Genomic DNA, 12141 nt, shown 5'->3' with positions numbered 1-12141 from the left:
CGGAGTACCAGAAGAGAACCCTCTCATGCACCACCTTGCTCCAAGGAGCACCACTCACTGAGCTATATTATACACTGGAGTGCTGATTTTGCCGATAAAACTGAAGTCACCGGCCGCCATCTTGCTACTCCCTACTCTCACAGAATCCCATAAGATTTGGTTGCAACAACAAGCAGTTTTCTGGCTGTGGGAAAACGTTTCACTACCACTATTAACTACAGGGAAATTAGGTGCTGAAGTATTTTACATATTATTCATATTAAATGTATATATGTGTATATATAAGTATGTGTATATGTATATATGTATATATATGTATACATATATGTAAATATATGTTTTTGTATATATATATATATGTATAAATAAAATGCAAAATATTTCAGCACATGACTTTCTCAGTACTTTATAGTTTTAGTACATAACATAAAAGTATATGGCATTTGACATTTTTAAAGTTTTAACTCTCTTGAACGTGAGAAAATCCTTGTTATTCGATGCTGTAGCGCACATATTCCCTAGTTACTGGAGGAAAATAGGGAGTACCAATATTGCGGCTGGTGGCTTCAAAGTGACTCGTTCTAACAGCCGGGGATTAGCACTCCAGTGTATAATAGAGCTCAGTGGTACCACTGGGCATCCCCTTAACTGGTCCCATACTGGCTTTTTGTTTTTGAGTTGGCTGTTTTTTCCACTCTGGTATTCCAGGACTCTGACTGCTGGGTCAGTGCTCCGCCTTCCTCCCCTCATGTTGGATAACAGGCACTGTCAGATCTTATCGTCTGTTTAGTCAGACACTTTTCTCTGCTTCTCAGCCAGGCCTTCTCTGCTACTTTGAAGAGATTAAATGAAGTTTAAAATCCAAAACGAGATCAATAAATTACAGAAAAGAGTTAAAATGACTGAATTGTGGTGCAACAAGGAGGGATGTTCAGTGGACTCAGGTGATTGCTGTAACTCGGCTCAGCTGATGAAGAAAGTGCCGTTTGAACTCAGTGAGCTCTTCTGTTTATTGCTGATGAAAGCCTGCAGATGGCAGTTTAGCTGATCCTAATGATCATCTTTGACGTTGGCCATGTGGAATCAAGGTGAGTGGTGCTTCTCTAACCTTCTGTTGAAGGCCCCTCACACAAATTTACACTCTTGTTGGTCTGGCAGACTGCAGTCAGTCCAGTATTGGGACCTCGAGCTGCAAAGCTGCACCATCAAAGGTACCTGTCTGCTGGATCAAGTACAAATACCCTTAGCTTCCAATAAATGCTTTATTTTCTCAGTTCATAATACTCTGTCCCCTCACTGTCCTTGCCACAGAAGGCACACCTTGAGATTTTTCCCTGCACCGTATCTCAGCTGCTGGCTGCTGATCAACTCACCAATGGCTGCTTCACAATCTGCGACTGTGAGCTCAACCAGGTCAGTCATATTATTTTTTTTCCATCGTCAAGATTTGAGTAGATATTGTTGTATGATTAAGGACATGCATGAAATGTATTTTTTTTATGTGTTCATACATGGATTTGTGTTTACACTGCTGCTAATGGCTGACTCTTTTTAGAATAGCTACATTGGGCTCTGCTATACCTGCAGGGTCTCCACCGGTTTTATTGATTTATTTATTTATTTATTTATTTATTTATTTATTTATTTACATAAATGAGTTAAAAATACTTGACTCGCCTTGATATGTAAAGCTGGTCAAACATAACTTTGCCAAGTTAAATTGGTCTGCTTTCACACCAGGGTTGCCTTGAAAACATCGTACATACTGTCAGCTTCAGACAGGTACTGCTGACAGGATTTAGCGTCCTTTATGAGCAAGTTTGTCTGGATGTGCACTATTGTTTCGTAGCAGGGAGCCACAGGCTATCCCCAGACCTCCAGTCACTGCAGAACCAGCAGAGGTACTGGGGCAGTAATGAAAGAGGGCCATATCAGCTAAGCTGCTCTCCCCCAAGGTGTCTGCATATATGTCTGTGCTAATGTGAGATGTTGCTATAATTGCAGAGTGCATGTCTAAAGCTGTGGTCAGAGTGTATGAGGCCCCATGTATTAAAATTGAGGTGCATGACTGGGCCATAGATTGCGACTACAAGGTGCTCCCCCAATGACTTGAAGGCCCACCATTCCACCCCTCCAGACCCCCTACTGAACCCCCCCCTCCCACACAAACACACAAGTGTGTGTGTACATCATTGTATGGACCTTCCATTGACTGCCATACATTTTTTTTATTCCTTTGAGTGTGTGTGCGGCTGCACACGGACATCCTTGTTTAAAGTACATAGTGAGGACCTTGTCTTCCATTCATCTTCTCCGAGACAATGTCATCATAATGAGGGTGCCATCTGAAGCAATAACCTTGGGAGATTGCTTCAGACAAAAGGTCCTCCCTTCACATCAAAAGCGTTCTCGCTCAGCTGCAAGTACAAGAACACACCCACCAGTCAGGAGTGGCAGCAGACCATTGCCCAGCCCCACCACCGCCATGCTTCACTCACAATATTTGTTTTAATTTAGCTCATTTTGATAACGCTTATGCTCCATCCTTTTGAAATGTCTCCCATTTTAGGTTTCTATTGTTGGGATCATCCGAGGATTTGCTCCATTTGTGACCAATGTGCAGTACTCTGTGGATGACATGACTGGTCCACCCCTGAATGTGAAGCTGTGGGTTAACACGGAGGCCAGTGGTATTAATGAACACTTTCAGAGAAGTTAGGTGGGCATGGCACGGATATAGTCAATGATCGTTTCTAAACTACCTTTGCAGGATTACCCACCGATGATCATCACTTCTCCAGGAACGTACGTGAAAGTGATTGGAAGTCTGCGCAGCTGCAGTGTAAGCAAATGTTCCAGAAAACCAGGGTGTGAGGGTGGGTACGCACTGGGGAAATAAATGTCCCACTGCCTTGTCTCCTTATTCAACAGGGGCAAAGGTCATTACTGGCAATGACTATCCGACGTGTAAAGGACCCGAATGAGATCAGCTCCCACATGTTGGAAGTGGTACAAGCTCATATGCAGCTTTTCAGAAAGGTATACAGTAATGGATTCCTACTCTTAGGGATCCTGTCTTCATAACTGACTGCTATACTGAGTGCAGAGACAGAAAATGGTTTTCTAAAGTAGCACCAGTAACACAGTGGAGGCTTGACGGTAACTGTTTTTTTTTTTTGTAGTGTACAATGTTTGTGTTCAGAGCTATTGTTTGCTTCAGGTCTTTGATGTGAACATGAATGCCACTGTGGTGCCGCAGCCTGAAGGGAGCAGTGGGATGCATCCTCGAGGCTTTTTACCAAATGGTTTGTCTACAGTCCAGGGCCAGGTCAGTGGCTTCAAAGGGCAATTTTCTGCTCCAAAAGTTGTTCGTGATTATACAAAGCCTGATTTACTCCTTTTCATTTTAATAGGACATTAATGAGTTCCAGTGGCTTGCAAAAGTATTCATACCCCTTGAACTTTTCCACATCTTGTCACGTTAAAACCTCAAACATAAATGTGTTTAATTGGAATCTTATGTGAAAGACCCACACAATGTGGTACACGATTGTGAACGTTCAACGGTGTTGAAATAGTTAACTGTTGCTTTCAATGTTTTAATACAGTAAAACTTTTCCACTCTGTGCAATACTTAAATAATAGAGAAACCTGTTTATAGACCATGACTTAAGTTTAAACCAGTGGATATTGATTTGTACATGGCAGCAGCAATGCTTTCTAAATGCTGACAGATTTGAACTGCCTTATTTATTCACTGTATCCTTCCACTTCTTTGCAAGTGTTTCATGAACCAATCAGCTCTCTATGGGAATTACTACAGTTCCACAATAAGCATTTAATTAATAAAAAAAAACATTGTTCACAAAGGATTATTTTGGTGGTTTTTGTTTTATTAATCCTTTTCACAGACTCATGCCAGAGGGTTTGCATACATTGTACATGTACGTATATTATTACGAAACGAACGTTTACGTCTTGACTTAAATATATATCCTAATTTTTTTATTTATATAATGATTTAAGTAGAACAATGACTAGTGCAAAATTAAGTTGTATTTACCGGAGATGAAGTGTAGACAGCAAATTCTGTCATGGTATGATGGCTCCCACAGTCGATTGGGAGTGTCTGCTTGCATCCTTTTCATTGAAATTATCCATTTCTTTCTTCGTCCTTCGGTAAACGAAAGAAACGTACATCTGATGATTTGGAATGCCTCTGTGTGCAACCGGGAGCACAACAAGTCGTAGGCATTGTTTAGATTCCAAAAATAAACTAAGTGCACCTATCACTGTGCAGCTAGGGCTATGACTCCAGGAGCCCCAAACCCATTCATTTTGGCGATGCTGATTGGCCAAATATTTATAAATCTTCCCTAGCAACAGTATACGATTGGTTATTTCGCTACACTTGTGGGGCTCCTTGAGTCATAGCCCCACAAGTGTAGAAGAAGAGGAATGATACGTTCTGTTGGTTATGAGAGTCAATTGATAGTCAATTAGTAGAGGTGTTTTAATAATTCTTATTACATGTAGCCACATACTATTAAGTAACTGACATTAATAATACTTTTAAATAATAATAAATAATACTTTTAAAATCTATATATATTTTGACTTTTCCCCTCCACATCTAGGGAGGGCAGCGCTCGAGCGCCCCCTATGGGCCGGCCTCCACTGGCCTTCAGGCTGAACAGCGGCTCCGTGACCACTCCTACAGTGCTGAGAAAATGATTATCTCAATAAAATCTAGAAAAAAAGCCTTTGTGTAGTCAGTGTTGCCAGATCGGGTTTATGGGCAGTTTGTAAAAATTTGGAAAGTTTTTCACAACGTTTGACGGGCTTTTAGAAAGAATTAATGACTTGCTTTTTCAACAGCAATGAGAGAGATTTCTTCTTCTTTGACTATAGTCCAACTACAATTAGACTATGGCAGACTATGCCAGGGAAAACGTCCGGGTCCTCATGGTCTGCCATGCTTGCCCTTCTGTGCACCTTCCTTAGTCTGCCATCAGCTTAACTATGTTAATATTGCCCCCTTGTGGCTTAAGAAAAACATGATTTTGAGTCAAAGATAATACAATGCTCTCCTAGATATTATTCCAAAGTTGCTTCTACCAGAGATGCATTGGAATTATATCTTAGTAAAACATTGTTTTCAGTATGTGTTTTACCTGCTTTATGTCCAGATCTGTAACCCTGATAATTGGAAGGTGGGTATTTTTACAGCAGAGTTGACCTTTCAACTTGCAGCAGATGGACTGACCCAGGGTCGGGATGTGTGGTTAGTAACTGGGCTGCCAGTGCTTCCACCCAGGTTGTTATTTGTGCATTTAACTGAGGTTGACATTAAAACAGCCATGCTTTTCAATTTTGGCTAATGATCCTTGGGGCTGGACATTACTTTATTGATGCTGGGCATCAGTGGCTATTTTACATGCTGAAAACTTGCATTTAGATGCACGTTTGTTTTTTTTTTTAGATTAAAAAATGTTTTTGTCTCTCCAAGGTGTTGCATGTAATCAAGATGTTTTCTGTCCATGATGAAGGAATCAGTTTCCATGACCTGGGAACAAAATTGGACTACATTAATGTGCGAGACATCAGGTACTTGCCTGCATTAATGCCTCATCCTTTTTACAAAAATATTGTTTATTTATTTATTTTTTTTATTTTGTTGTTCCACCAATGTTATTCCTTGACAATAATGCAAATGTCAGGTAATAAGTTGTGCAAGTTTAGAAATGACTAAAATCTACAGCAGAAGCGATAAAGTGGTTAACAATGAGAAAGCTTCCTTGCTATCAGATACTAAGAAAGTAGCTTTGGCTTGATTAAAAACATTAAACATTTCAGTCTGAGCAGAACAAGCCACAACTCAAACTCTTAGTAAAAACTCAGACACCAGAGCAGAGTTTGATGCTGCAAGAGTTTTTACTCTGCCAGCATGTAAATGACAAAGGAAAAAGCCATGCGTAACCATTAAGAAATATAACTTTTCAGACGTATGCAGGCAAATTTTATCAAAGCTCTGGTCAAGTTCCTTTGTGACAACGTCTTAGGTATTTGAACCACTTCCTGGACCTGATAACTAGTTATGTAAGACTTCCTCTCTTGTGAGAGAGGTGGGCCAAGCAAAGACCACATTATGTGCCATGGACATGTCCGACGCACCACATTTTAGTACGTCATGGTAAGTTCAGGCTCACTCCACCATAGCGTGAACTGCTTTTTGTCTGTTAGAAGCTACACTAACTAATACTGTATAAAAATTAAGGTTGTGATCTCATGCGGTTAGAACCTGTCACTGAAAGAAGCCTTTATCTGGCAGCCGCTCTCCCCCCCCTTGCCTCCTGCGTACGCAGTCCCGGATTACTTGCGGCACTGGTTAAGACCAAAATTATTTATAACTCTGATCGCTTTTCCTGCTCCTCTATTAACACGAACTGCAGCAGGAATTACTGATGGCCACAAGCTGTGAAAGAAGCTGAAATGGCTCTGTAGAAGGCGGGTTTAGACTGAGCTCTGGATGGACAGTTCTGTGAACGGATCATCCGCAGGCCAGATGGGCTTTGTTATTTTTATGCATGAGAAATGCCATGTGTTGCGTGTGAAGTCAGTGAAATGCGTGTCTCTCACGGTCAATGCATGAGAGTTGAGAGCTCTGTTTATGTATCTATTTAGCTTAGCAGCTAGGTTAGCGGTTAGCTTGGTGAGTAGCCATTCAGTGTAGCTCCGCCGCTCTCACTGTAGACTTGGGTGAGAGCCACAAGAAGCGAACCGCGTTCATGTTTATGCAGACCTCTCAACTTTTATCAAAAGTTAGGAGTGAGATTATGCTAATTTGGGGGCGGGGCTTGTTTGGGGGCGGGGCTAACCGGACCCTGGAAGAGCCGGTGGAGTCAACTCCATCTCATTTTTATCCCACCAGACAATGAAGTAGACATGTATTACTTGTGTTAAAAAGAGAAAGAGACGTATTCATACTTTATTGTTCAGTTAATGGATTAAAACATAAATAATACACAATTGTTCAAATAATACTGAATAAAATTAAGTAGATTTTAATTATTGACCGAATTATTATACTGTTACACATTCATCTATGGGTTGTTTATCATTGTGAATCTATAACCTGATTGGTGAATCAGGCTGAGTTTCATCAAGCCTTTATGATCCCCTCAGCAGCAACACTGAAGCACACAGAGGTTCCCGCTGCGTCTTTACGCACGATCCTGCTGCTGATGTGTCCCTCTTTTCAGCTCAATGCACTTCTAGACTGTTACAGTTTATAACATTCTCATCGCCTTTCACAGCGACAGGTTTCTCAGTCAGTCGCCGCGCTGACCAGACAAATCTCTATTGCTCTCGTCAGTGCTTTCTGGGCGCACTGACGCCCAGAAAGCACCTGCTCCGAGGGAAAGGAGGGGAGGGAGAGGAGCAAGCGCCGAGGCACAGAAATACAGTGCATGTAGTTAAAAAATGCAGAATTAATAAAAACGAAACTTATAAACTGACCAAGTGGCGTTTTAAACTGCATCTGGTTAGCAGAACTGTTTTATGATCAGCGTGCAGCCATGACTGGTTCTGAATGAACCGGTCATCTGGCAGCAGCTCTCCCCCCGCCCCCTCCCCTCCTCCTGTGTACGCGGTACAGGACCTTACCGGCTCACTTTCACCACTGTTAAGACTAAAATTATTCATAACTCTGATCACTCTTCTGCTGCTCTGTTAACATGAACTGCAGCAGGAATTACTGATGGCCACAAGCTGTGAAAGAAGCCGAAACGTCTCAGCAGAAGGCGGAGTTTTGTCGTCAGCAGCCCAGATGGGCTTTGTGATTTTTATACGTGAGAAATGCCATGTTTGCGTGTGAAATGTCATGTGTTGCGTGTGAGCGTGTGAAGTTAGTGAAATGCGTGTGTCACACGGTCAATGCGTGAGAGTTGAGAGCTATGTTATGAGAAGAGGAAGGCCTCAGTAGAAAGAAAAAAGACCAGAGTGGGTTCGGGAGATTTTTTTTTTTTCTTTTTTTCCCCCACGCTATCCCCCTGAAGAGCGGAAAACCAAGGTAAGACAGTCTTGCCACACGCAGTTGTTCAAATAGGGATTTGGGGAAACTTCTGGAAAAATCACTGACCCTAGCTTTAAAGTGGTTCCTGGATCACAACGCCTTTTTTTTCTGCACGTTTTGGTGCTTTTATGCACCAGCCTGGAAAATGAAGCATCGCATTCAACAATCAAAAACGAGATGGCAAGCGACCTTCTAGATGACAATTTCGGCTGCTGACATTATCATGCAATACAAAAATACATTATCTCCACTTTTTTGTATATTCTTTGTCAATTTTTCTTCATGATTATTCAATATTTTTCCCATTATTCATCCTCAATATCGCTGAAACTAATTTCCCTCTATGGGGATAATAAAGTTTATCTGCATATTAATATTTGTATGATTGTTATAGAAATTGATGTGCTCATTTCCTCCACGGTTTAAGCCAGGCATACACTGTACAATATTTTAAATCGTTGTTCTCAGATACAGCTCAAACTGTACAACGAAACCGCAGGGTTTAAAAGTTCACTACTCACCATATCTGTTCTTCCACTGTAAGGCCCGACGCTCTGATGTGATCTGACTGCTCACACTGTATGTCTAAAAACCACATGTCGTAGGGAGATGGCGCTACTCGGACTTGTCTCTCCGGAAGCCCAATGTAAACAGTAGAAGAAGAAAAAGATGGAAGCGTCAATGCTCACTGTTAAATATGAGGCTCACTAGAACGAAATGCACTGCCTTGGTAATTCTACGAGTTGCTCCTCTGTAGTTTGACTCCATGTCTCACGTACTGTCGTGCTTCTCTCCGAGGAGGAGGAGCTCACGATCACTCTTGAGGGTTTGATTTTCATCCGACCGTCTGATTTCTAATCAGGAGGTGGTCATGAGAGGCTAATTGCCCCTCGTTACCCCCTGTATACTACATAATGAAGGACGCACAATGCAGCTGAAACTGCCTGATCCAAAACATTCTCGCACGACTGAAGAATCAGCCCAAAAAGGGCAAAAACTCGTACAGTGTTTTTGGGTGGTGGATCAGCCAAACACCTCTTGTCCACCATTGACTCTCGGTCTTCTAGTCACTGAAATGATCTACAGCCATGTGTCCTAATCAGATTATGCTAATGATGGACTTTAGCCAACTACAATTGATACTGCTCTTGTTTCTCATTCAGGTCCTCCTTGGCTTTTCTCATAAATGAAGGTCACATCTTTTCCACCATTGATGAGCATCATTTCAAGGCAGCATAACATCGGCTCCCTATGGAAAATGAAGGAAAACTGGTCATGGACCACAGGCAGAACAAAGCATGTAATTTTTAGTTTGTGAAAGATAAATCATATTACTATCCTTTTCTTGCAAATGGCTGCTAGAGTAGCCATGATTGAACCTTTAGTTGTATTATGTATCTAATCTTGTGGGTTCCCTGCACTGTGATTGGTCTGTTTGCTTTGGATTTAAATGACAAATGCATTTGTACCAGGCACACTTGAACTTCTCATCCCTGTATAATGTTTAATTCCATATGATTTTTGGTTCCAGTATGGAGTGGAAAAAAAAGTCTAATCTTCACAACAAACGATATATAAAACTTTACTTTCTTTACTTTTTGCATCTTTGGTCCATATGTCAGGATTGTTGGTTCTCCAGGTTTAAAATTTTGCCATCTTCCACTGGAACGAATAGGCTCAGTAGCAGCCAGGTGCTGTTACTCAGATGGATTGATTAACTTGTCAGAAGCCTCATGAGCAGCCCTTAAAAATCAAAAGTTTGCTCCTCTGGAGCGGTCGGTTAAGTTAACACAACCCCTGAGAAGAAACAACAAATGTCTGCTATTCTCATTCTAAAGATCATTCAGGTAAATTTTGTTTTTGTTTCTTTCACTCCTGTGCTTCTACATTTAAAATGAAAACATTTTGAACCCACAAACATTAACGTTTAGCGGTTCTGTAATGTGTGACTAATGAAATTCAGTTGAACTGTAAAGAAATAATCCAATGTCAGCTACAGTCGATGACACTGACCCTTGACCTGTGTATGAACAGGACATGAGATGAGAACTGTTCAACAGTAAATGCATCCTCACATTGTTCCTCCACAAATGAACCACGTTTTGAAGCGAGAGCAGCTTCACTTCCTGCTGAGGCAGAGTGGGAGTACTGGCAGATTAATGATCATGTTTGATTTACATTACTTTTGGTTTATGCATAAAGATGAGGGATTCTGTCTGATACTAGATTGATATGTGAAATGATCCCAGAATGTAAAATGTTTATTCAAAGCAGAAATAAATGTTGAAAAAAATAAAATAAAATAAAAAAAACCTAGCTTGGAATAGTGCTTTACAGAATGTTATGTCAGGAATGTCTTTAGTGCATCGGTCAGCAAGATGCTCCCCAGGGGCAAGGCACTAGACATCTGCCAGGAGGAAGCTGGATTCAAGCCCACAGCTTTTGAATTCCAAGATGAATTATTCCTGTTCCTGAATCTTCCTGTTTTCAACACCATCTTTTTCTAATCTGCCAATAAGGTCATAAGGAACATTAAATGTCTGACTGTGAGCCTCACAAAAGGAAAAGTATCTTCAGAAACCTCCATCCTTATAGCCCGTTCCTCTTTTACAGTGTCTTATGACAGTGTGTGCTAAGAAAATACTCTGTCCCTTGTATAAAGTGAAGGGTGTCATCATCTCAACATTATCCAGGATGTTAAAGCTTAACTCTACCAAAGTGGCATAGTTTAAGGTTTCAAAGGGTTTTCGCAATCTGATTATTTATAATTTCATGTTTTTTGCTGCTGTTCCTTTTCTTAAAACTAAACAGATCATCAAAAACTTGCTGGTGGAATAGCAGAGACGGCTACATGGATGACAAATGTCACCATAGGCCAAGTTCTGGACTGTCACACAGGTGAAGGAGCAGGGTCAGAGGACCTGTGCCAAGGCATCGTCCTGCATTTTCACATGACTGGGGAACCAGAGCCAGAAATCATCTATGTTTAGAGAGAATATCAGGTGTTTCATTTGATTTTGTTTCTTAGCACTAAAATGTCATATTTCTTAAATGTCCAAAAAAACAAAACACTTTTAGATCCTTTTAATTTTTAGTTTCTCTAGTTCACAACAGTATACATTTATATATTTTATGTCACAGCCTTAATACATTTGCCCAGAGTCATAAGAAAAGATAAACACTATAGAATGTATTGATTTGAGTTCTTTTTTTTTTTTTTTTTTTTTTTTTTTATTAAACAGGAATACCTTGAGTGGTTTGGACCGTGGAGGACCAAAGAGCAAATGGACATTTTTCTTTTTGAGACAATTCACAACTGGTCTCACCACAGAGCATCATCCTCTGTATGGCACTTTCTGCTCTAATTTGTCCTCCCGCATGTATGAATGGGATCAAGATTAAATAAGATGCCTTAAAGAAGCCAAGAGATCAGAGCTGAATAAAAGGGATGCTGGTCATCGTCCCACAGACGTACAAGTTTTCGCTAGCATTACTTCCAGTGAGCTTTCAAAAAGAAGAAGCCCAGAACCTCATCCAGGAAGTCCATATGGGAACTGACTGACACCTCAGGTTTACGTCTGATTAACCCTGAGAGCATGACCCATGTGTGGCAAGTGCAACAGAAGCACCTCCCATGCATCCAAGACTCGCCCGGTGTTGAACTGTGCACCAGAATTGGCTCAACACAAAAGCGAGAGAAGGAACTGAACCTTTAGATTGGCAGAGGGTTGTCTTCAGTTCAAAGCTTTCATCAACATCACTGCACCTTTATCCCCAGTAATTGGTACCTTTGATGTCATTTGTCAGAATGTTAATTGTACATGTGAAAATATCAATTGAAGCATTATTTCTATAAAGAAAATGCAGAGAAAGAAGAGTTAGTGTGACGATTTCATAAATGCAGCAACTCTTTGTAATGTCTTCAAACGTCATTGAGGATTGAGAAGCAACGCCATGCACTCTCAGAAGTATGCTTGGTGTCCGCAGGTCCAGATGGAACGTGAGGAGTTAAAGAAGCTTTAGAAATGAGTTGAAGATCACACACCAAACCCTACGACGTTCGTCTG

The 12141-nt window shown here is 41.0% G+C and overlaps 1 protein-coding gene across 2 annotated transcripts; it reads left to right on the top strand.

Annotated features, from left to right (window-relative positions):
• Positions 1 to 879: 879 nt before the first annotated feature.
• On the top strand, positions 880 to 11926 carry LOC105937671 (replication protein A 32 kDa subunit). 2 transcript variants are annotated; one of them, XM_021324790.2, is made up of 10 exons: positions 900 to 1088; positions 1159 to 1211; positions 1312 to 1413; positions 2570 to 2683; positions 2771 to 2842; positions 2932 to 3039; positions 3221 to 3328; positions 5510 to 5607; positions 9238 to 11076; positions 11317 to 11926. In XM_021324790.2, the coding sequence occupies exons 1-9, from the start codon at positions 1076 to 1078 to the stop codon at positions 9311 to 9313; spliced, it is 744 nt and encodes a 247-aa protein (XP_021180465.2). In that variant the 5' UTR covers positions 900 to 1075; the 3' UTR covers positions 9314 to 11076; positions 11317 to 11926. The 2 variants fall into 2 exon arrangements, with proteins under 2 accessions (XP_021180466.2, XP_021180465.2); XM_021324791.2 differs by lacking the exons at positions 5510 to 5607; positions 9238 to 11076; positions 11317 to 11926 and adding an exon at positions 3414 to 3841 and having other exon boundaries at positions 880 to 1088.
• Positions 11927 to 12141: the final 215 nt, after the last annotated feature.

This window comes from Fundulus heteroclitus, unplaced genomic scaffold (genome assembly GCF_011125445.2).
Source record: "Fundulus heteroclitus isolate FHET01 unplaced genomic scaffold, MU-UCD_Fhet_4.1 scaffold_184, whole genome shotgun sequence".
Taxonomy (NCBI): domain Eukaryota; kingdom Metazoa; phylum Chordata; class Actinopteri; order Cyprinodontiformes; family Fundulidae; genus Fundulus; species Fundulus heteroclitus.
The sequence above is the reverse complement of the archived record's forward strand: the minus strand, read 5'-3'. Positions and strand labels throughout refer to the sequence as shown.

Excerpts from the sequence above, each read along its gene's own strand:
- LOC105937671 (XM_021324790.2), top strand. Across the intron at positions 1,212-1,311 it reads GCAAAGCTGCACCATCAAAG|AAGGCACACCTTGAGATTTT; the intron begins GTACCTGTCTGC and ends TCCTTGCCACAG. Across the intron at positions 3,329-5,509 it reads TGTCTACAGTCCAGGGCCAG|GTGTTGCATGTAATCAAGAT; the intron begins GTCAGTGGCTTC and ends TGTCTCTCCAAG.